Below are 26,537 nucleotides of genomic sequence, written 5' to 3'. Positions count from 1 at the left end.
CGTAAAGAGGAATTAAACATGTTCAAAATATATCATTTATAAGTTGTTAATTAAAATGTAGCTCAAAACAATCAATAATTGACGAAATTATAAATATGTTTTGTTATTATTTATATGCATGGCAGAAAACCACCTTATGGGATGGAATTATTTTCCATCACTACTTAATTTGGTAGAAATAACAAATAAAGTTCAAATAAAATAGAAAAGTAATCGTTATCATGATGCATTTCAAATTTCAGCTGTGTGTTTGTTCAATTTTGAAGTCGTATTTCAAAAATAAAAAATAAAGAATAATATCACTTTTCTTCTCCCTCTTATGCAATTACGTAATTTGCGGTTGATCTTTTTTTATAAAAATAATTTTTTTGAATGTTTTAGTGCTACTCTTTAGGAAAATGTATGAAACGTGTACGAAAAGTTTTGCAGCTTGTAATAATACTTAAAAATATAGCTTACTGATGGAAATTCGATTGAAAACACATTTATTTTTTGCGAGTCAATGCAAGACGTGAAACGTGTCACAATTTATCATGCAAGTTGAAAATGGCGCTAAACTGACAACTGTTACATGAACCACATGGTAATAAAAATAACAATATGTTTAGTACTAAATACATTCCTTGTCGTTGTATCTTAAACTTTTTAGAAAAATACCCCCATGAAAACTTTTCCTAGTTGAGCTATGACGAAGCGCCCCTTACTTTACTTATTTGGCTTTACATCAATTATCTTGATAAAGCCTCGCCAACAATATTTCGCCAATTCCCTCGGTTCATGGCCGCTTCTCTCCATCCTCGACTGTGACCCACGCTCTCCAGGTCCTTGTGTACCTGGTCAATCCACCTAGCTCGCTGCGCCCCACGCCTTCTTGTTCCGACCGGATTCGTGGCGAACACCATCTTTACAGGGTTGTTGTCCGGCATTCTTGCAACATGCCCTGCCCAGCGTATCCTTCCAGCTTTAGCTACCTTCACGATACTGGGTTCGCCGTAGAGTTGAGCGAGCTCGTGGTTCATCCTTCGCCGCCACACGCCGTTCTCCTGCACGCCGCCGAAGATCGTCCTTAGCACTCGGCGTTCGAAAACCCCAAGAGCTTGCAAGTCCTCCTCGAGCATAGTCCACGCCTCATGCCCATAGAGGACTACCGGTCTTATGAGCGTTTTGTACATCGTGCATTTGGTGCGGGGGTGAATCTTTCTTGACCGCAGTTTCTTCTGGAGCCCATAGTAGGCACGACTTCCGCTGATGATACGCCTTCGTATTTCCCGACTAACATTGTTGTCAGCCGTCAACAAGGATCCGAGGTAGACGAACTCGTCCACCACCTCGAAGGTATCTCCGTCTATCGTAACACTGCTTCCTAAGCGGGTCCTGTCGCGCTCAGTTCCGCCAACCAGCATGTACTTTGTTTTCGACGCATTCACCATTAGCCCGACTCTTGTTGCTTCGCGTTTCAAGCGGGTGAACAAATCTGCCACCGTTTCAAATTTTCTCCCAATAATATCCATGTCGTCCGCGAAGCAAACAAATTGTCCGGATCTCGTGAAAATCGTGCCTCGACTGTTAAGTCCGGCTCTCCGCATGACACCTTCAAGCGCAATATTGAACAACAGGCACGAAAGTCCGTCGCCCTGTCGTAGTCCCCGCCGAGACTCGAACGAACTGGAGTGTTCGCCCGAGATCTTCACGCAGTTTTGCACACCGTACATCGTTGCTCTGATCAATCTTGTGAGCTTCCCGGGAAAGCTGTTCTCGTCCATGATTTTCCATAGCTCTATGCGGTCGATACTATCGTATGCCGCCTTGAAATCGATGAACAAATGGTGCGTAGGGACCTGGTACTCACGGCATTTCTGGAGGATTTGCCGCACGGAAAAGATCTGGTCCGTTGTCGAGCGGCCGTCGATGAAACCTGCTTGATAACTTCCCACGAACTCGTTTGCTATAGGTGATAGACGACGGAAGAGAATCTGGGATAGCACTTTATAGGCGGCGTTTAGGATGGTGATTGCACGATAATTTTCACACTCCAGTTTGTCGCCCTTTTTGTAGATAGGACATATAACGCCTTGCTTCCACTCCTCCGGTAGCTGTTCCGTTTCCCAGATTCTGACTATCAGCCGATGCAGACAAGCGGCCAACCTGTCCGGGCCCATCTTGATGAGTTCGGCTCCGATACCATCCTTGCCAGCGGCTTTGTTGTTCTTGAGCTGTTGAATGGCATCCTTAACTTCCCCCATCGTGGGAGCTGGTTGATTTCCGCTGTCCACTGTGCTGACGTAGCCATCGCCTTCGCTGTCCTGACCTTCTGTGCCTGTGTTCTCTGCGCCATTCAGGTGTTCATCGTAGTGCTGCTTCCACCTTTCGATCACCTCGCGTCTGTCCGTCAAGATGCTCCCATCCTTATCCCGGCACATCTCAGCTCGCGGCACGAAGCCTTTGCGGGATGTGTTGAGCTTCTGATAGAACTTCCGTGTTTCTTGAGAACGGTACAGCAACTCCATCTCTTGGCATTCCACCTCTTCCAGGCGGCGCTTTTTGTCCCGGAATAGGCGGGTTTGCTGTTTCCGCTTCAGTCTGTATCGTTCCACGTTTTGCCGCGTACCATGCTGCAGCATTGCAGCCCGCGCTGCATTCTTCTCCTCTAAAACCTCCTGGCACTCCTCGTCGAACCAATCGTTTCTTGAGCTCCGTTCCACACATCCGACAACGCTTTCGGCAGCGTCGTTAATGGCTGCTTTGACTGTCCTCCAGCAGTTCTCAAGAAGGGGCCCTATCGAGCTCGCCCTCACGAAACGCCCCACTTACCCCGGATTCTCACTTGCCCCGGGGTACCTTATATTTGGGTTTGAGGCCCCAAGTTTTACCAAAGGTTCGCCGGCATTAACCGAAGGCCATGCAAGCTTTTTTGACTCTGAAATCAAAGTGAGGTGTCCATGAAAGTTTGGAATCTAGGATGACTCCGACATACTTGATCAGTCACATTAATCTCAGTGCCAAAAAGACGTAAAGGTCGAATTCCATCGCGGTTTCGTCTTTCCGTAAAAAGAACAAAAGATGTTTTATTCGGGTTAACCGAAAGGCCATATTGGCGACACCAACTCTCGACGACCTGAAGAGCACTTTGCATCAGGTCGAATAGGGTGCTTATGCACATACCAACTATCAGAGCTAGATAGTCGTCGGCAAATCCATAAGTTGGACAACCGCAATTATTGAGTTACCTCAATAGCGTATCTGCTACGAGATTCCACAAAAGTGGTGACAAGACTCCCCCTTGGGGGCATCCGCAAACACTTAATTTTCGAATCGCTGCTTGACGCAATGTCGAGAAGAGATGTCGGTTTTTGAGCATTTGATGAATCCAATTGGTAATCATTGTAGGTAGCCCATGGTTTCGTGCGGCTTCCAATATGGCATCGAAAGACACGTTATCAAAGGCACCCTCAATATCCAAGAAAACACCCAAGCAGGATTGCTTCTGAGCGAATGCTTTCTCGATATCGTATACAACTTTGTGTAAAAGAGTCACAGTGGACTTTCCAGATTGGTAAGCATGTTGATTCACATGAAGAGGCATGTTTGCCAAATAAACATCACGGATGTGATGATCAATAATGCGTTCCAGACATTTCAGAAGAAAAGAGGTCAGACTGATTGGTCTAAAACTCTTCGCTTCTTCATACGACGCACGTCCTCCTTTCGGGATAAACTTTACAGTAATATCACGCTAGGATCTGGGAATGTACCCGGTAGCAAAACTGCTTACAAGTAGCTTTTTCAAAACATGTTTGATAAACTCAAATCCCTTTTGGAGCAGAACAGGATAAATCCCATTCGCTCCTGGAGATTTGAAAGGAGCAAAACTATTAAGTGCCCATTGAATCGATTCAGTAGTTACAATACTGCGAGCCGAGGCCAGAGACTCGTAACTACATGAAAAGACATTTGGTTCATCCGTAGATGCTATGTCCACACATCCGGGAAGGTGTGTATTGAATAAACATTCTAAAACTTTTTCATCGGAAGAAGTAAAATCACCATTAGGTAAGCGAATTTCGTTAACTTGGAAATCCTTAGATTTTGCAAGGATTTTGTTCAGCCGACTGACTTCACTCAAACTGGAAACATTTGTACAAATGTTTTTCCAGCCGGATCGTTCAGCAGAACGAAGAGCCTTCTTGTAAGCCTTGCGAGCCGACTTGAACGACTCTGATCCAGCTGAACGGAGTCTGTTCCAACTCCTTCTACATTGTTTCCTGAGTCTAGTCAGATCGGAATTCCACCCTCTTGTAGTCGTTACAGACCGCAGAGGACATGCTTCTTCAAAAGCTTCCATAATGTAGGATGTTGTAGTATCAACGGCATCATCCAGATCACTTGGATTTTCAATGGACGGTGAATATCCATGAAATTTGGTCGCAACCAATTCAATAAAGAGTTCCCAGTTTGCTGACCGGGGATTTCTGAAACGCAAAGTCTGCGCAGTTACATTTGAATGTTCAAAGAAGATGTAGCGATGATCAGATAATGATTCCTCATCTGATACATGCCGATTTGTCAACTCGTGACTGATTCTATTCGAGCAAAGCGTTATGTCTAACACTTCTTCTCTATTAGAAATTATGAAAATTGGGCGATTGCCTATGTTAAGTAATCCAAGATCTGTACTACTTAAATATTCCATCAGACTGGAGCCTCTCAAATTGATATCTGAGCTGCCCCAGATGATGTGATGAGCATTGGCATCACTGCCCACAATCAGCGTAAGGCTTTTTGTTACGCAGTGTACGACAACTCGTTTGAAGTCATCCGTTGGGGATGGTTCATCATGTGGTAAATATACCGAACAATAGACGTATTTACTGTTGAGGTCCAACAGAAACATCGATTGTGACAGCACATACATCTCTGGTAGTTAACTCAGAAATGAGTGTAGCAACGATTGCTTTATTAAGGAGCACGCATGCGCGGGGCATGGAGCGCGAGTTTGCATTTCAAGTTTGCTGAAAGTAGCAAAAACTGGGTCCACTAGGTTACCTAGATAGAAGTTCCCTCTACGAAAGTAGAGTTCTTGAACTAGCGCCACTTGGGCTGCACCATTTTGCATGAGTCTGCAAAGATTGATCGTTGCTGTTCTTTTATGCTGTAGATTGTTCTGAGCTAACCTAACCGTAGCCACTACCCAAACTAGGCAGGATTAAGCTTTTTGCAATCTCAGCACGAAAAAGACCAGCAACGAAAAAACCAGATCGGTATCTATTTAATGTCGCCAAAGGCGAGAGAGCACAGAATACACTGTGTAAAACGCATAATGCGAATCCATATAGGTGATTATTTGAATTAAATGTCAACATATTCATAATCCCACCCTTATTAAGCCTCAGGATAGAGACTGAAGAAGGGCAGCTGATTATCTCGGAGAAACACAAGGTCACCTGCACCATTGCTCCGGGTAGCACAGGAAGGACTCAATACTGCGGGGGGCGCCCTGGTACCCCACAGGCTCAAATAGCGGTTAGGTTTTATTTAGACCCCCTAACCATTCATTTCTAGGCACGGTACGCATCACACCATAAATTAGGGGTCACCTGTGAGGTGGACTTTTACCACCGGAACAGGCAGTCCGTAGTGTTAATTCTTAGCCAGTTGAAACAACCGCTACCGACACTACGCGGCTATCTAGGCTGCTCGGGAAAAGGAGGTTAATATTGATGATTAATTTCTGCAGCAAAGAAAAAGCAATGCTAACTTGTTAAATTCATTCTTTTTCGGTACATGTGTCATGAATTATTTAACTATCATCAGGTTACGATGCGGTGTTACATCTTTGGGCATTTATTGTAATTTATTGCCTTAAGCAACATGTAAGCTGTTCATAATCAATGAATTCATAAATGTATTAGGTTTGATTCCCGTTGACTAGTGCCTGATAAAATAATGCCAATGGGTGTTTTATATACCATGTATATTGAGAAAACTGTAATTTCTGGGTACTATGGAGAACAAATTTGGATCAAACAATGTAAAACTCAATTTAATCTTATTAGCGTGTTCAACAAACTTTAATGGAATAGAATTTGCTTTAAAATAGTGATAATAGCAAGTGGTTTTGATTTTCCACATGCTAGTTATGATTTTTTAAACCTTGAAATAAGCCTAAACACATTTGCAACTTGAAGCATACTGAAATCTTTATCAAATGAGGTGAAAATTTGACCAGACATTGTTCTTGGCATGAGAATTCCGAATACTGCTCGACCAGTAGATTTCTAGACATTTTTTCAAATATGAACAGGTCTAATACGCATGTTATTCCCATATCAAAAATTTATATTCATTAATAAATAAAAACAAAACGTGCATAATGTTCTAAAACAAAACGATAGATTCTCTCAATTTAATAAGAAGTACAGACTTTTTCTTATCTTAGAGAACTAGGAATACCGAATATCTATATTTTCGCCTTTTAAAAGGTTTTTAGACTCAACTTGTATTCGCTTGAGATCCATAATAATGGCTTTGAAATAATATTTTGAGTGAATTGACGTTGGCGTCCGGGATTTGAAGCGTCTGGAAATTCGAATCAATTCGTTAAGTGCTAAATATAACCAAATTCACATCTTACCGCTATTTAAAAATGTATAAAAACGATTCTGGGGAATGTCCTATTCTGGGGAATGGGATTCTGGCGAACGTCATTTTGGGGAATGGGGTTCTGGGGAATGTCATTCTGGGAAATGTCCTGCAACCTTCTTATTTATGTTTTGAAATTGTGTTATTCAAATGTTACAAATTTCTAAAAGTACCCTGAACCGAAGTTACATTTGTAAGGATTTTACAGCAGTCGCGATTTCTGGTGAGCATGAGCACGACCATTGATGACCGTGGTGAGCATGAGCACGACCATTGATGACCGTACAATTCGTAGTTGCTACTCCGTGATTGACCAGAATAATCGAAATTGCACAAGGAACCAACAGATGGAGCTTGGAAGTAGCTTACCGTCGTCAGTGTATAAGGGTTCATTCAAATATTACGTAACGCAAAATTTGCCAATTTTGGACCCCCTCCCTCCCCAACACAACAGCTTTTGTATGGAATTTTTTAATTTTTTGTATGAACCGTAACACTATGTCAGACCCCCTCCTTCCCCTTGTTGCGTTACTTAATATATGAACAATCCCTAACTTCGAGAATTCCAAATACAGATTATCCGGAGACTCGATTATCCGGCGATTCGATTATCCGGAATTTTAGACTCGATTATCCGGAATATTTTTTTTGATGAGTTGTTTTGCAGTTTTTATGAATAATTTTGCGATAATTTAACATTGCAATCTTCAATATGAATGATTTAGAACGTCGGTAGAAAAGGGGAGGGGGGGGGGGGGTTGTCCGAAAAGGGTTTTTTGGTGCATGCCGGTCAAAAATTTATTTTTCTTCTCAAGCCCCCTAATATTCTTAGAAATAATTTCTGGCTATGCCACTGCATCATATAAATAAAACATACAAAGGCATCGACGGTGATAATTTTTATTTTGAATTTATTTATCGGCATATCGGTCTATTTTGCTCGAAGTTAGAGGGAGCATGGAGAAGAAAGCAATGAATACTAGATGGATAGGTACCGTAAGGGAACGGCGAGAGAAATTGGATTAGATGTTGAAGAGGGCATACCATATGTGTAACCAACAAGCCCCTCGGTTAGAGAGCCAAAACTGAGACCCAAAAATCACCAATACGGCAGATTGGCACCTATCAAATCCTTCTTTGCTACAAGAGCTTGTCGACAAGTTACCCGCGAATGTTAAATTCAACTGGGCACTATATCAACAGCAGTTGCCAGTGGTTGACCTTAATGTTTTCAGTGATTATATGACTCGAGTTATCTCTGCGGCTAGTAGCGTCACACTTCTCAGTGCTCATCAGAAAACCGGTAAAGAAGACAGACCGAAACTTAAAGAAAAGGCATACGTTAACGCTCATACAACCATGGAAGAATTTTCATCTTCATCTAAAGCAAATCAAGATGGGGTGGTAGATGCAATAAGCGGTAAGAATCCGTGCCCTGCGTGTGATAAACCAGGGCATCATGCTGGCGAGTGTTCGAAGTTCAAAGCACTTAATTTGGACAGTCGCTGGAACATGGTCAAAGAGTTCAAACTTTGTCGACGGTGTTTGATTGCACATTTACGATGGCCATGTAAAGGAGAGGTTTGTGGCGTAAACGGTTGTCAGAAGCTGCATCATCGTTTGCTTCACTACGATTCGAGTATGGACATCCATCCATCGGAAGCCTGCTTCATCAATCCTCTTTCGGGTTCTTCCGGTTACACTTTACGGAAAACATGGAAAGGTTGATACGTTTGCTTTTCTCGATGACGGGTCATCTGTCACACTTATTGAGCGCGCCATTGCTGATACATTGGGACTGAATGGTCACGCTGAATCGCTATGCATCCAGTGGACAAGCGGAATCGACAAAAAGATATCCGATGCTCAGATGGTACAGATGGAGATCTCTGCAATCGGTAGCAACAAACGGTTCAAAGTGGGAGAAGCCTATACTGTCAACGGACTAGGACTACCCAAACAATCGTTAGACTTCGAGCAACTTGCTGATCAGTTCAAATACCTAAAGAAGTTACCAGTACAAAGCTTTCAATCGGCAACTCCAGGAATATTGATAGGGATCGACAATGCGCATCTACTCACGACGTTAAAGCTACGAGAAGGTCGCATGCGAGAGCCAATCGCCACAAAAACTCGCATTGGTTGGGCTGTTTTTGGTCGAATTGAAGGGGAACATCAACTGGAACATCGTCTTATGCATATCTGCACTCGAAACTCTTTAGATGACCTTCACGAGTACGTCCGAAAGTTCTTTACGCTAGAAAACCTTGGTATAGCAATTTCACCAGCCCATGAAGGCGTTGAGGAGCAGCGGGCTAAGGAGATATTAGAGAAAACTACAACCCGAACAGACTGTGGCAAATTTGAAACAGGACTTTTGTGGAAGAATGACTATATCGAGTTGCCTGATAGCCTTCCAATGGCGGAAAAGCGTCTGAAATGTTTGGAGAAGCGTCTTCAAAAAAATCCGGAGCTGTACGAAGCCGTTCGCAATCAAATAAGTGAATTCCAGCGGAAAGGGTATATCCATGAAGCTTCAAAGGAGGAGCTTGGTACCTTTGACTTGCGGCGTATATGGTACCTACCACTCGGAGTCGTGACAAATCCCAATAAACCTGGTAAAGTCCGCCTAATCTGGGATGCAGCTGCCAAGGTCGAAGGAGTATCGCTAAATGATCATCTGTTGAAAGGACCAGATCTCCTAACACCACTGTTAGCGGTTATGTTTCAATTCCGAGAGCGTGAAGTGGCGATATCGGCGGATATAATGGAAATGTTTCTACAAATCCTCATTCGTCCTGTGGATCGCAGCGTTCTCCTGTTTCTGTGGAGAGATTCAGTTGATCAATCGATCAAAGTTATGGTTACCAACGTAGCTATCTTCGGCGCAACCTGTTCGCCTACTCAATCCCAGTTCGTTAAAAATCTAAACGCATTGGAATACGAGATGGATTTCCCGAGAGCATCATTGGCAATAACTAAAAGGCATTATGTCGACGACTACCTCGACAGCGTCGATACTACTGAAGAAGCGATTACACTAGCCAAGGACGTAACAATGATTCACGGTAAAGCAGATTTTTTCATACGCAACTGGATATCCAACAAGGTGGAAGTACTCGAACAAATCGGAGAAACACATCCAGCTGCAGTAAAACAGTTTTCTGCGTCCAAAGACTGTAAATTTGAAAGACTTTTGGGAATGATCTGGCTGCCCGAAGAGGATGTCTTTTCATTCGATTTGTCCTTACGAGAGGATACGCAACGCTTGTTGGTTGGTGATGTCGTTCCAAATAAACGCCAATTGCTTAGCGTTGTAATGAGTCTCTACGATCCTCTTGGATTATTTTCTGCCTTTGTCATACAGGGCAAAATCCTTATTCAGGAAACCTGGCGAGAAAACATTGGATGGGACGATAAAATTTCTTCCAAGATATTCTCCCGATGGAAACAATGGTTAACGGGTTTGAGAGAAATGAGCAAAGTCAAAGTCAGCCGTTGTTATTTCCCAGGATACGATAGAGACAGCTATAATTCTCTCCAGCTTCATATTTTTGTTGACGCAAGCGAAGAATCCTATGCTGCAGTTGCCTATTTTCGGATTAAAGATAAAGGGGAAATAAGATGCTCTCTAGTTGCATCGAAGACAAAAGTTGCACCATTACAATCCCTCTCAATACCTCGATTAGAGCTGATGGCAGCCCTGATAGGAGCTAGGCTGAGGAAAACTATTGAGGATCATCATTCAGTAAGGGTCGCTCGTACTTTTTTGTGGAGCGATTCTACGACGGTAGTTGCATGGATAAAATCCGATACACGACGCTATAGGCAGTTTGTAGCATTTAGGGTTAACGAAATCCTGAGTTTATCATCGGTAGCTGAATGGAGATGGATCGGCACAAGACAAAACGTAGCTACAAAATGGGGTAAAGGTCCATCCACTAATCCAGAGTGTCGATGGTATCGTGGACCTGCATTCCTGTATGAAGGAGATGGTGACTGGATGGAGGAACAAGTGGATGTTACCAGCGAAGAGCTAAGATCTGCCTTTGTTTGTTCGCATTTTGTCATTAAACCAACTATCAAATATGAACGCTTTTCTAAATTTGACCGACTGAAAAGATGTTTAGCATACGTTCTGAGATATCTTGAAAACCTGCGTAGAGCTGTCAATGGTAATCCACTTAAATTTGGACGGGAATTTACCAGTGAGGAGTTGCAGAAAGCAGAGCACTCATTATGGCTTCTAGTACAATCAGAATGTTTCCCTGACGAAGTAGCCGTGTTGAAGCATAACAAACAACCAGAATCGTCGCAGAAATCGCTTGAGAGTTCGAGCAAACTAGCAAATCTACCACCGCTCATGGACGATCAAGGAATCCTTCGAGTTGACGGACGGACCGATGCAGCAGAATATTTGCCTGTCGATGCAAGACGCCCAATAATACTGCCTCGAGAACATCGTGCAACAGAACTTCTTCTGGATTGGTACCATCAAAAGTATAGACATGGTAACGATGAAACTGTGTTGAACAAGATACGTCAAAGATTCTACGTGGCGAAACTACGGACGTGCTTGCGTAAGACAAAAACCCGATGTATGTGGTGCAAGGTTTACAAGTGTGTTCCGGTGCCGCCAAAAATGGTCCCTTTGCCTCGAGTACGGTTAACTCCATATGTTCGTGCCTTTACCTTTGTTGGGATCGACTACTTCGGACCGTACATGGTGAAAGTAGGAAGAAGCGCTGTGAAGAGGTGGGGAGTTGTGTTTACGTGCTTGACTATCAGAGCAATTCATATCGAGGTAGCGAGAAGCTTGTCTGCCGATTCCTGTAAGAAGGCGATTCGCAGATTCATTGCCAGACGGGGAGCGCCACAGGAAATATACTCCGATAATGGAACCAACTTTATCGGCGTAAGTCGAGAACTACAGAGCGAAATTCGTGCTATCAGCACCGAACTTGGTAGTACGTTCACAGATGCTTATACGCAGTGGCGATTCAACCCTCCCTCAGCACCGCACATGGGTGGGTGCTGGGAACGAATGGTAAAATCCATTAAGTTGGCTTTGGGAACAATTCCTGTGGATGACAAGCTCGACGATGAGTCACTGGAAACACTTTTCGCTGAAGCAGAGATGATGATCAACTCTCGTCCACTTACATTTGTATCTTTGCAAACAACGGATGAAGAAGCAATAAGCCCCAACCATTTTCTGTTACTGAGCTCTACTGGAGTGCAACAAACGATTAAGAGCCCCGTAACTGATGGAATCCGCATAAGAGATAGTTGGACCGCAATGCAGAAGATCTTGGACAAAATCTGGAAGAGATGGATTATCGAATATCTTCCGATGATTACAAGAAGAACGAAGTGGTTCCAACAAGTTCGTCCGATTAGCGAAGGTGCGTTGGTGATCATTGCAGATGAGAAAGTGAGGAACCGATGGATAAGAGGTCGAGTAGTTCGCACCTACCCCGGAAAAGATGGCATAGTTCGTCAAGCAGATGTGTCTACAGTAGGAGGAGTTTTACGAAGAGCTGTCGCTAAACTCGCATTGTTGGATGTAGTAGCTGATAATGGTGGCTCCAAAGAGGATGACGTACTTGGTGAATCAAGTGCGACATGTGGGGGAGAATGTAACCAACAAGCCCCTCGGTTAGAGAGCCAAAACTGAGACCCAAAAATCACCAATACGGCGAACGTCAGAGGAGAGAGCTGAATTAGTTTAACGTCACTTTCTAACTCAATACAATACTACCTAAAACTAAACGAAGTACAATTTTATGAACTAGCCAAATTGAATTAGTTATCGGCTGTAATTGTAAGTTTATTTAATTTCTTAACTACTTAAATCTAAATTTATTGAATTGTAGATTATAACCAGGAAATTGATTTAACCGTTTTTGTTCGCTGATAAATCTGTTCGGACACTAAATTGTAAGTGATGCAATATGCTAAGAGAGCGTGAATTAATTAATTAATAAAATTTGTAGCTTGAGCTGTCCAGAATTCAAAACGAACGACTTTGCTTCGAGACTGCCGAACATCACGAACAATATGAAACAGTATTACTTGAAACGTCACTTCCTTGTGGCTAACGTCCCCTATGGGAACGGTTTGGGTGTGTTTTGAGAATGACACTACCAAGACAGCCTATCTTGGTAAAACTCTAGTGTAAAGTAATGCATGTAAAGTAAAAAATAAGCAAATAGTCATTCAAGTCATCGTACAAAAGCGATGGGATTACTCAGATCTAGTTTTGCTGAAAAAAGTTTTGTCAGATTACTTTTACAGTTTAAGTTATAATAGGTTTAAATTTGAATGGGAAAACGAGCTTTTAAATGTTCAAAGTGTGAATGTTAGATAGGAATTAAGTTCTAAAGTAATCACCAAGTTTTAAACTATTCATACGATTACTTTGATTGAAACACAAGATGATGATATTTTTGTGACATTACTACTTGAGCTTCAACTTCTCAACTGCATATATTAAATTTGGAACGAATAACACCCTAAATGATAAAAATACACTTCAATCTAATTTTGATCGTTAATAGACATTCCCCAGAAGTATTATTTTATCCGTTTGTTAATTTATATAGTTTCCAGCTCCTGGTTTTACATGAATCGCTTAGGCACAGTACAGTCTGTGTAAACGGTGGATTATAGGGTACATCATGGGCTATTCATTTTCCTCGTTGACAACCATTCCACTTTGCACATAATTAATGGTTTTCATTGCACTGGACCACCTGCGGAGCCGAAAGGTCGAAAGGCAAAACATGTACGAATTTATCCACCAATAGTGGTTAGTTTTGGACATACATAGTTAATGTAGTCCCATGCAAGTAGTTTGCCATGAACAATGGACGGAGTAAAATTTACGCAACAAGAAGTAAATAATGGACAGCAGGAAACTGTCGTTACTTTTAATGTCGGGAAAATTAAATGAAACAATTTTCAGCATGTTATTTATTAGTGGTGGAACATCAAGATAATGTATCGTCGAACTTTCCGATTGCGATTTACAAGCTGTGAAATCGGGACCTGGATGTTATCTATACCTTGCATCAGCAGCACTCGGCTATCTGGAGTACCGTGTTGGGTACCATGAATGTCTCTCATGAAAAATTTAAATCGAAAAAAATAAGCATTATTATGTCGACTTCGGTATTGATGCTGGCCAAAGTCGTGGCTGGCGGATTGAATCATGAGCTTGAGTCTAGCAAGTGAGTAGCGTTGTAAAATATCGAACGGCCTTAATCGCTCAATTTGAATCAATTTCTTACAAGTGATAGGGGAATGACCGTATAATGGACAATACCTTATCGGTTTTATATTTTTATCTTGGTAATCAAAATTCATAATACAGTCGACTTTCCACATCTCGATGTTCTACATCTCGATATCTCTCCCTATGTCGATGATTGCTTCGGTCCCTTCGTTCTGCATATATTTTCATTCTCCATATCTCGATATCCTCCTTATCTCGATATCTCCCTATCTCGATGTGATTTTCGTTCTCGATTTTCTCTCCGTATGTCGATATGCCCGTTATCAAAGGTAACTAGACTATGTTTTAGAGATTCAAAACAATTTGCGAAGACAAAATGACGTCTGTTTGTTTTTGATTTTCCTGGTAACGAAGTGATTTTCAATCTAGTATTCTATAAAAAATTGTTCCATGTCTCGATCTCTCCCTATCTCGATGGTCCCTTCGATATCGAGATGTGGAGAGGCGACTGTAATTGATAAAATCTTTTAATGTGGATCTACTATTGATAAAGCCGATGTGCCGAAATATGAGCCTCAGTTCAAAATACCGCACATCGCTCAGATTCAAAATGGTTCAAACGTCATTCAGCTCAGTGAAGCGGAATAGAACATCGCGAAAGTCAGAATCAAAACAAAACAGACTAAAATGTAACCAAAAACACGGTTAGGATGACCACAAGTTCAAATTGAAAATGGACCCAGTTGGTTTGCATGAAATACCTTCCAATTTAGCGGGTGTGCGTTATCCTCTACTTCTGTATAATAAACATTTCTTCGAAGGCTGATCAAACATGTGATTTCATGACTTTGAGAGCTATTACTCCCTCTACATGGATAAGTTTACAACAAAGGTTGGGAAGCAACTACGGGTTGGAAAGTCTGTTCTGCTTTTTTTACATGTTATTCTTAGAATTGAAAGTAGATGCATTCGATCATTTCCATTTTCCAGCAATAGATCAAAACTTTAACGGAGTCGCTCAATGAAATTTCCTGGTATTTTGACACAGCACATGTTCAATATTCAATACTTTTCGCTCAGCGCGTCGGTTGAGAGCTAAAGGTCGAGGCTTTCAGGGTTTAATCAGATGGCCATTAGTCGAGTCAAAATGTTTTTTTTCTATTGGCTAAGGGACATTTTACCGCTTACTGATTAGAACTTTCGACAGCTAGTGTTCCAATGAGCCAAGGAAAATAAACAGTAAATCTTTCAGGAATTCATCCAGTAAAATTTATACCATCAAAGAATTCTCCAAGAATTTCTTCAGGAAGGTTTTCTTCAGAAATCAAAATGTTTTAAGATTTCTCTATGGATTCCTCCGAAAAATTCTGTGGGAACTCTTCCAGGAGTTTCTCCAAGGATTTCTGCAGGAATTTCTCCAGGTATTACTCCTACTATGAGTTCCTCAAAAACAATCCTCTATTTGTTCCTCCACGGATTCCTTTGATAATTTCTACATAAAACTGAAGATCCCTGGCTAAAGCACTGAAAGAGTATTTATAGGAATCCTTGGATAAATCACTAGATGAATCCCTGAAGAAATTCATCCTGAGAGAATTGCTTGAAGAATGCTTGGAAGAACTCCCGGAGGAATGCCTGCAGTTACAAATAACAGGAGGAATTCTTGAAGAAATCCCTGAAAGAATCCCTGAACAAATTTCTAGAGGGCTTCCGGGAGAAATCTCTGGAAAAATTTCTGAATAAATATCTGGAGCAATCGGTAAAAGAACCATCTGGAGATTTTCCTGGAGGAATTTCTTGAGCAAACCTTGGAAGACCTTCTAAATTAATTCCTTTAAGGCTTACTAGGAGTTCTATCGGAACCGGTTACATAAATCAGGTTTTTCTATTCTCCATTTACTTAACTTCAGTGAGCTCTTATTCGCCAGCTTGGGCATCACCAGAGCGAATTCAATTTTGACAGTTGTTCGTTTTTCCTGCTATCTACTTTATCAAATCAATATATTTGTGGATCTGATCCGATGCTACCTGTGGTGTTGCTTTTTCAGAGAGAATCCAGAGAGGAGTCCATTATTCCTTGCCGTTGGTCGATCGTCATATTATCCAGGTACATTAGAGCATGTTCGCTCAGAAGAGGGTCAGTTGTCAGTCCGCTTTCAGACGGCCATGGTGTTGGACGGGTGGAGCTCGTGTAATTTTCAAATGGGCTGACGAAGAGTTTTTTGTTGGGGGTTGGGAATCAAACCCATGACGATCCGCTTATGAAGCGAACGTGTAGTCAACTACGCCACGTTTCCTCCTATAAATCAGGTTGGGGTCAAAAGTTCAAATTAGCTAGTGATTAAATGTATCTTAAATTATAGGTAACAGATTATGAATTTTGACTCGTCGAATAATAGGTACCTTTGCGTTACACCTTCTGTTTACACCACGTTGAACGTATTATATATCTAAAATGTACAATTTCTTGGAAGCGTTCAAAGATAAATGAACGTATTAGGGTATAATCGAAGGAAATTCAACGTTATTTTGATAATATGAAAATAGCAAATTGTTGTTACGCTTGATTCATAAGCATACAACAATTTTCTATATTCATATTAAAAATTCTTTTGGGCTATTTGTGAAAATATAAAATAAAATGAGTCTGAAGCTTCCTGAACAACAACAAAAACGAAAATTGTACTGTGTGATAAACACTCATGACTTAAAAAGTGATAGTGATGACATCCTAGCTGGAAGTAAAGCCGTTGGTCCCGAGATGAACTACCTAGGGCTAAAATTCTCGTTAATAAAAATAAAAGAATATTTTGGTTTATGGTTCAAATAAATACTTTTCAATGCTAAAATAAGAACCTTGAAATTATTCTGAAATAAAATGATGATCATGATCATTTCTCTAGAAGTAGTCATTTTCTAGTTACTTTAACTTTAACGCCAAGGTTAATCGCGATTCTCATCAACAACAATAAGTTAGTAGAGACCTATATTATCGAAAATCTATTGCTCTTGATGGAGAATCGCGGCTGATTAATGAGTATGGCATATTTTAGCATTTCACCCCTCTATTAATCACTTGTTCTAACAATTAACTCATTTTTCATAGGCTCAAGCGCTATAATACATGACGGAGCCAATTGTGAATTATTTTGAATCGATTATAATTTTTCGTGCCTTGTTGGTTTAGCTCAAGATGTTTAATATTCAGCATAGATCATACGGCTAAAAATTTTGAATATTAAAGATTTAACAGCTAAAGTATGGTGAAAACAAAGTTATCTATGGAGTTAGTGTAATTTTTAGGTTTGGTTTCTGGAAAATCTTAGATTGTTCTGTGGCATAGTTGGTCCATCATAGACTGCTCTGAAGCTTACACAAACCGAATATTTCTTAGTACGCTTTAATTTTAATTGGCCACACACTGTGAATGTATAGTTAAGAAACCACAGCTGCTATAGCTGGTAAAGGTGAACAAAACAAATCTGTTTGAGCTATACAAATTTTTCCAAGCTGTATTATATTGTAATCTCTACTCCTTCGTACGGTAGCTTATGTTAAAGATGAAAATCTTCTTTGGGTTGTCCGTAACTACTCCATAAGTCTTTCATTTCAAGACAAACGTTTGAAATCAGTGAATTTGCACCAACATTGAACTACATGCAACAAATCAAAAACGGATGTTTCAAACTTCTCATTATTTTCTTCAATTTTGTTCTGCTGCTATTTGTAAGTTAACTTATTTTTATGTAGTACACTACACTGAACTTATAATGGTAACAAAATTCTATTTTACTGTAGGACTCGATCGAAAAATCAAAACCAGAAAGAAAAAAATTTACAAGGTAGGGGAAAAGCACTAATTTCGACCTACAAGACAATTGTGCCAATTTTCGGATTTTCATACAAGGTGTGAAAGGCTCGTTTGATTAGGTCTAAAATTAGTGCTGGGTCGAAAATTGGTGCAGTTTTTTTTACCAAAAAAATAAATATTCGTATCACGACAGCTTTTTTGTTTCACAATATTTTTCCACAATTTTATATATTGACCATTAACCATCTGGATTTAAAGATATTCCAATATTCGTTGGGAGACCATCATTTCCCATATAAAAACTGTTTGGCCGTCATTTTGTTTTAATCTATTTGTCAACAAAATAAAGTTTGGGCTGTACAATGTGAGCTAAAAACGGGATTTTTGAAAATAAAGGGTGTACAGAATCAAATTGCTCATCATTAGCATTTATTGGCTTTTCTCGGTGAAAGCGATACTACTCAAAGTGGAAGGGAGCAAGGAAAGTAATGAAAGAATATGATGGATAGAATCGCAAGCGAGCGACGAGAGAAATGTTTTTTCGATTGTGTTGTTCATATATGGCCCTCTGTTAGTTTTCAACTTCTATTCATTTCTCTCGTCGCTCGCTTGCGATTCTATCCATCATATTCTTTCATTACTTTCCTTGCTCCCTTCCACTTTGAGTAGTATCGCTTTCACCGAGAAAAGCCAATAAATGCTAATAATGATAAAGTCATGCGGTGATTAAACTTTGGAACTAAAAATCCAATTGGCGAAGAAATTCAAAAACTTCGGTTCAAATAAAGATCACTTGGGCGAATTAGGGGCATATGAGACGAGGCGCGAAAAATCCAATAAGTAACGCGACTTTCATATGAATCCCCGAAAATATGCCACCGATCGATAGAACTGAAACATCCGCCGAACAATATAGTTAACAGGTCGAGGCGACAAATTTTTGCCTGTCTAGTGTTAGTAGTGACCAACACTACAACATCTAGCCGTTCACAACCAGGACGTTAGGCAACGATTTGTCGCTTCGATTGTGTTGTTCATATATGGCCCTCTGTTAGTTTTCAACTTCTATTCATTTCTCTCGTCGCTCGCTTGCGATTCTATCCATCATATTCTTTCATTACTTTCCTTGCTCCCTTCCACTTTGAGTAGTATCGCTTTCACCGAGAAAAGCCAATAAATGCTAATAATGATAAAGTCATGCGGTGATTAAACTTTGGAACTAAGAATCAAATTGCATGGATTACAAATGGCTGTAAGTTTTTACCAGTTGGGTATTTTCTATTGAAATTTTGGGTGTAATTTGTTTAATACGTATTTGTTAACGCTGTGTTAGTTTCACTAGCAGTTCTGTATAGTATTAAGGATCACAAGCTCTCAAGAGGAATCCCAACAGTTCAGTTCAAGATATGGCGAAGAAACTGAATCTATCCAAAACTTTCGTTCAAGATACGAAAAAACGTGAAGGGCTACATACACTGCCCTGCATAAGTATGGAATCGCGTATTGCAACACTCATACTAAATACTGCAGCACCTTGAAAAGTTTAACATCCCCTAAAATGAATATTATTCCGGGAATGCAAAGAGGAGTTTCAATTTGTTTTTCGGGAATGTCTCTTGATATGCGGCCTTTATTTACTATTTTTTAAGTAGAGAAAACTTTTTTCATTAGGTTTTGGGTGATGCTAAACTTAAACGTTTTTCTGAGGAGTAAAAATTGAACTCAAAATTTTCAAGACAGATCCTCAAATGATTAGAGTGAAAGTTCAAACATGCGTGGATTTTCTGGTACTCTTTCTTTATTGTTACTATGCTCACCTTCACTCACACATCAAAAGAACTTTTGAGCGACCTGCCCAAACAAAGCAGGCCTCGTGCACGGGTAGAAATTAGAATCCAAAATCATGATTATGCACCCGGATATCATGATTCCAGTGTGTTTTAATCTTATGAAAATACACCATGATTTGGACTCACGATATCCTAGTCAGATTGGCGTAACGCGCTCATGCATCGTATGCTTGAAAATCATGATTCGCGCATCCGTTTCGGATCTATTTATAATTCTGTCAGTCAACCCGATAAAATGAATAAAAAAAACAAATTTTGCTCGAACCAAGAACCTTCAGATTAGGAGCCACGTACTTTACCACAGTACCTACATATCTATCGTGCTGAACCATGGGTGATCGATGCGAATGAGTTGAAGCAAAGTGCACCGCTTTGTGTTGTCGCTCTGGATGTTACGTTTTTTAAAGAATCATGATTATGACTCCAGAAACCATGATTTGTCGTCTTGATATCACGACCTAACCAATTTATGAATTTCATTACTTGCAAATCATGGTGTGGGGCCTTCCTTAGCCGAGTGGTTAGAGTCCGCGGTTACAAAGCAAAGCCATGCTGAAGGTGTCTGGGTCCAGGTCCAGGATCTTTTCGTAATGGAAATTTCCTTGACTTCCCTGGGCATAGAGTATAATCGTACCTGCCATACGATATACGAATGCGAAAATGGCAACTTTGGCATAGAAAGCTCTCAGTTAATAACTGTGGAAGTGCTCATAAGAACACTAAGCTGAGAAGCAGGCTCTGTCCCAGTGGGGACGTTAATGCCAAGAAGAAGAAGAAATCATGGTGTGGGAATCAGATTTTTATTATTTTTATTAGTGGTACAAGGCCAAGGAGGTCAATTTCGCGCCGAAGTATTTCAACCCCCCGAACGCGTTGCAACTGCGGCCAATTGAAAAGTACTGAGCCATCATGAAGCAGGCACTTTGAAGGCATCCTAAGGAAGTGAATTCGGAGGATGATATGAAGGAAAATTGGACAACCACGCAAAAAAAGTTGGTCCAAGTGTTGTACAGGACCTTATGAATAGTGTGAAGAGAAAAGTTCGAGCATTTGGATATGGAATTGAAATTGAATAATTTTAACATAGGAAAATATTCATAACGTGTTTTATTTTACTCCCTGAAAGTTTGGAGATAATTGGTTGAACGTGCGAATTTTGCCAAATATCTGTGTGTGTGGCAATTTGATTCCGTACAACCTTTATCATACAAATTGGTTGAGTTGTCTCAAAGAAATCTAAAAATTGCAATATGATGATTTTGAAGTTTTCGTGATCTTTTTCGGCCGGAGTCAAATCAAAAACAGTTGCACCAATTTAATTAATTTTATAAAAACATACTCTCATCAAAGTGTTGCTCTCAAAAGCGAATAATTGGGCAAGAGAAGAAAAATCTATAGCCTGAGATATTCACGTGACTTTTAGCTACGCATCGGTCCCCTAAGGAATTGATACACTTTCTAAAAAATGTATTGATGATATCGATGTTTTAACTTCTTTGAAACATATTGGGGGTATTCACTTAACGGCGTAAATCCCTGCGTATATCGTGATAAACTTGTTATCTCAAATATTTCACGAAATTGCGTTAACTGCCTTGGAAATATTTCAAGTTGTTGAAATTCAACAATCAGTCAATCTAAGAATGCGTCGGTCATTAGCAACCATCATGAAATATGTTTTTATCAACAAACAACAAATTTCGAAGCGCAAGATAATAGAAAATTTGCTAAGAATTTAGGTTTGATTTTGTTGTTATGACAAAGCATTGAAGGCAATTAGAAAACGATGGTGAGAGTAGGACTTTCCATAAAATTGGATGAGTTTTTCAGACAATGACTGGGGAAAACATATAAATGTGAACAATGAGTATGGTCATGGAACAAATGGAAGAGTTACTGTTGAGTTGAATGGCCAGGCCACACTGAGGAACGAAAGGTACCATTCGGTGACAGAATGTCGTGTCTAAGTCTAAGAAATAGTCTTGACGTCTTGACCACACTAAACACAACGCGCAAAGACTCCCATTATTTTTCATCAAAATTTGTTCTAGTCAGTAAAAGTGTCCTGCATTTGATTAGTTGAGGGTTCGAAATCGTGTTAATTTCCGCTCTGAAACAAGCAAGAATTTTCACTTGGGATCACTTAAATGATTGCGAGAAATAAACAAACAGCAACTGCAACCACTTTGAGTATAATAGGGGTATTCACTTAAAGTTGCGTAAAACGTTATCTGCGTATTAAATATAATGAAACATTTCAATCGAAATATTCCCCTTTGAACGTAGACAAATGACATTGAGAATGCAGATCAGCTGTTTATGTGTCAGATTGAAAATTCTTTGTATTATAGCTGTTTCGTTTATGACCATATCAGAGTAAATGCATTGAAATTAATTGCATTTCGCGTAATTTAATGTCCAATTTTAGACCTCAAGGATTGACGGTGCTAAAATGTGGAAAACTCGGCAGGAGGGGTGGCACTACAATCTTGAAAAGAATCCGCAATAAAATAGCAGAGATGTGAAGGGTTTTTGTGCGAATAATAATTAAAACCATAATGTTCATAAACGCTTGATGACTGCATTTAATACCGGTTTTTTGTTGAAAACCTACTTTTCTAAATGAGCGCCAAAATCTCTATTGCACCGTTTTTTTGTACAGTTTCCGGCTAAACGCAAAGGCTATAGGTAATTCAGTCGAGTGTCTAACAAAAAAGAGGAATTGTCACTGGCTTTCAAATTACTAAGTTAACAATTCAGTAGACATCCATCGGTAGTGAAACTTATTCATTTGGTCCTATACATCAATCTGTAGCTGTACCCAGTTCCTATGTGGATGAACCATTTTGTACATTACTGCTTCCGCATAGCCTTTCCGAACAAATCAACAGAACGCATACGAATGCACCAAACGACTCAAGCTGATGAGCAAATTCCAGTTTAGTTCCAATCGTTTTCCACTAAAAGTAGTACAAAACCGTGATCGCAAAATTTTATAAGAATTTTCTTTCTTTGCAAAAAAAGTGAAAACCAGATAGAAAACAATCTCGTAATTGTTTTGTTGACATCAGTTGCCATCACCAAGGAGCTCGGAGGAGCTCTTGGATGTTGAAGTTCAATAATCTGAAATGTTTCCGTGCGTTGTCGTGAAATATTTAAGATTACCATTTTTACACGGTTTACGCTGTGTTTTACGATATTAAGTGAATACCCCTAATATGTTACATGAGGAGTTCCTGTAGCATCAGTTTGTTGACGATCTGGAAAGAATTCTGGGTTCAAAAATCGAAATCCGAAACCCTTGGCTGAAACGAATACAATAATAGATCGTAACTAAAAAAAAAAACAAACTTCTGGCAAGTCTGGTTTTTTTGGGTAACTAGATTATAAACTTCTTATTTTTTTTACTGACTGAAGTCAGGAAGGAATATTTCATTTGAAATGTTTCATCACAAATACCACAGTTTACGCTACTTTAAGTGAATACCCCTAATAGGGGTAATAATAATTTATAATTTCAAGAGTTCATGTGAAAATGTTTCGATCCTAAGTATGTGGGAGGTGTAACCGTACTCGTATAAAAGTTTTGGAAAACCCTTACATAAAGTGTCATGAGAAAGCTAAAATGTCAAAATTTAGCGTGACATAATTAGTGTGTAATCCCAAATAATAATTGTTTTATTTCATTAGTATGGTTACCTATCCGGTGCATTTTACACCATTTTTCTCCACCTACCTGCTGCCGTTGGTCGTTGTCGAAATATGCTGGCCATCTCCATCATGAACACCCCCGCCGACAGATGCAGCCCATGGCAGATGCAGTGAATCGTAAAACCGATCACCGTCAGTAGCCATCCCCAGCCTCCTTCCGGGTAGTAATGCTGCCGCAGGGTCATCAGCTGTCTCAGATCGGCCACCAGTCGGGCACCGTAGGGAATCTTCAGCTCATTGCCATTCCGGTAGTGCCGATGGTGCTTATGGGACCGGTGAGATCCCGATGATTCGTACGCCATGTTGTTGATCCCACTGCAGGAACCACTCCCACTCAATCCCACCCCGGAGTCTTCCCTGGAGTGAAGCTGCGGCAACGATTGGGACCGCTGCATGGCCAGCGGCCTCATCGTATCGTTCGACGAGAACGACATTTTCTTCCTACAATATTTCTTCAAACTGATTTCACTTTCTCACACCGGTTCCACCGTTCCGGATATTCATACGGTGTCTCCCAGGTACTCATTTCGATATTTTTCAACACTGCACGGCTCTTCTCATGCCGCTCTGGACCCCTTTTTGCCTATGCTTCGCTAAATCAACCCCGAGAAAGCATAATTACTCCCGGTGTTTGGACACGTTCTTCACTGAACACCACTGATTATCATTTTTATGGTCGCAAATTGGGGCTTGATTGCGCCCTGGTATGACCGCCAACTTCCGCCCTTGAATGCTTGGTAAGTGGTGACTGTCGAAGGCGTAGGGGAAGGGAAAAAGAAAATCATTTCTACAGGCACTTTCGGTAAATGTCTGCCACGCCACGGCACGACCACAACACAGTCAACCCGATGCTATTGAATGCTCTGTCGGTTGATACGACGATTCCGGACTGGAGGAACATGCTCCCGCACAAAGTGACGGATCGAAGAGGAGTGTACAGCACTTACTCGAGTTTTTTTTAGGGCTTGCGATGATATATTTCAATTGTAAAACCGCCTGGAGGAGAATGTGGCTGATGTCTGGCCGGTGATACCGTATGGAAAGGCGATCGAATATGGGGAAAAGCGTGAAATTTTAAATTTATGATATTTTCCTTTGGGAAATAAATGGCCCGGTGATTGGAATGAGGGCAACGGTATGGTTATGAATAACGTCCTGAATTTATCGTGGAGTTTGTTTGATCTTGGATTGGCTATTAGCGCAACAAAACCGGTTGTTTTACTTTGGTAAAAGCGGTGGTAGTGAAGAACGTATGTTCATTTAAGTCTTAATTGATTTGTATGGAATTGTATACAATATCGAGAAAGCATTCGCTCAGAAGCAATCTTGCTTATGTGCTGTTTGGCATTTTAAATTTATAATATTTTTTTTAATATTCATCAATAAATTTGAGATGTAAACTATCGTCCTTTCTTAGATTTTTTTTTACATTTGGTCAGTGTTAAGTCAGAGGGGACCAAGTACAAAACATGAGAAAATGGGATTATTCTTTCATTAGATGCAGAGCCCAGATAGCCGTAGCGGTAGACGCGCAGCTATTCAGCATGACCATGCTGAGGGTCGTGGGTTTGAATCCCGCTGGTCGAGGATTTTTTCGTAAAGGAAATTTTCTCGATTCCCAGAGCATAGAGTATCTTCGAACCTGCCACACGATATACACATGCAAAAATGGTCAATCGGCAAAGAAAGTTCTCAGTTAATAACTGCGGAAGTGCTCATAAGAACACTTATCTGAGAAGCAGGCATTGTCCCGGTTGGGACGTAACCCCAGAAAGAAGAAGAAGAAGAAGATGCGGAATTACCATGACTGGTTCGTTCACCACCTAGAAATGCAAAAAGTTATGACAATTTTGAGTGCTATAAACATCTCGGGGAACTGAGCTATTCGGGGAAACGGGGAATCCGGGGAATTTACATTCGGGAAAAAGTAGCACAACCCTAAGCACCATGCGTGTTGTGGCTAAATGTGAGTCCATTATCTTAAAAAAAAGCTTTGCTAAAGTGAATCCCAAGTGCCAAGATTAGGACTAACTAATCGTCGAAAGCGTCAACCTCAGCGATCTGTGGGAGTCAGTGAGCGGTGAGCACAGTAGCACGAGAAGTGGTAGGTAGGGGAACTGGGTGTAAAATGCACCGTTGGGATAAAACGCGCCATCCTTGTTTTGAACGAACGACGTGCTTTGGGACGCTGTTTTTCATCCGAGATAATGGAAAATGTATTAAAATGCTTCTCTATATATATTTTTAAGTGTTCTCCTGACAAAAATCGTGAAAAAACAGAAAAAACGTTTTTTGCTGTTTTCGTTGTAATTTTGTGTTATTTTCTAGACCATTTTTCAAGCCGATTAACAACAAAACTTTTGAAACTATCATCGAGAATTGACTTGTGCACTCCCATAGTTTGTATTCCATGCGGAAAAAGTGTTGAATTTATCCTTAAAAAGCGTATTGAAGGACTTAAACTTGAAGCAACTCATGGGGCAAAACGGCCACTCCTATTTCATAACACCAAAACAGCCGTTTGAATTCAAATTCCAGCAAACGTAATGCCATGCTGTAGTTACGTGCCATTTTAAACCTTACAAATGTACATTTTTTGAATCAGCATGTATACTATAATCGAACAATAACATCTGATCAAACGCCCTTATGTATGCAACGTATTTGCAAGCATGATTGCGCATGCGTACGCGCGAACGGCTAACGCCGAGATCAGGTGGCGCATTTTACCCCGCAAAAAATAAAATTGTAGATAAGCAAGCGTTTTATAAAAATTGATTTATTAACTCCAGAAAAAAAAAAATGATAGCTGTTTCTAATATTTGATAGAAAACATGCTTGTCTATGAGATAGTTGATAAAAAAGGCTTATAATAATGTTCTTTATAGCTAAAAACGAAGACCAAGGAACGGTTGGTTCGACGAGGAGTGCCAGAGAATGACGAACGAGAAGAAATTGGCTAGAAGCCGGATGCTGGTGTCTGATACCCGTCAGAGCATAGAGCAGTACAAGGAAGCAAGGGCGCCTTCCTTAGCCGAATGGTTAGGGTCCACGGCTACAAAGCAAAGCCATGCTGAAGGTGTCTGGGTTCGAATCCCGGTCGGTCCAGGATCTTTTCGTAATGGAAATTTCCTTGACTTTCCTGGGCATAGAGTATCATCGTACTTGCCACACGATATACGAATGCGAAAATGGCAACTTTGGCAAAGAAAGCTCTCAGTTAATAACTGTGGGAATGCTCATAAGAACACTAAGCTGAGAAGCAGGCTCTGTCCCAGTGAGGACGTTA

General features: G+C 40.5%; 1 protein-coding gene across 2 annotated transcripts in view; it reads right to left on the bottom strand.

The window, feature by feature from the left end:
- LOC5576313 (monocarboxylate transporter 12) overlaps window positions 1-26,537 on the bottom strand; it is a 452,410-nt gene that overhangs the window by 176,601 nt on the left and 249,272 nt on the right. The window contains exon 2 of one of the 2 annotated variants that reach the window (XM_021846908.1): window positions 23,274-23,996. The exons of the other annotated variant lie outside the window; for it this stretch is intronic. Coding sequence (XP_021702600.1) covers window positions 23,274-23,682 — 409 coding nt within the window. The 5' untranslated portion in view covers window positions 23,683-23,996. The remainder of the gene's footprint in view (window positions 1-23,273; window positions 23,997-26,537) is intronic. 2 annotated transcript variants of the gene reach the window in all.

Source organism: Aedes aegypti, chromosome 1 (genome assembly GCF_002204515.2).
Source record: "Aedes aegypti strain LVP_AGWG chromosome 1, AaegL5.0 Primary Assembly, whole genome shotgun sequence".
NCBI lineage: Eukaryota > Metazoa > Arthropoda > Insecta > Diptera > Culicidae > Aedes > Aedes aegypti.
Note: the sequence above shows the minus strand (reverse complement) of the source record. Positions and strands in the feature narration are given on the sequence as shown.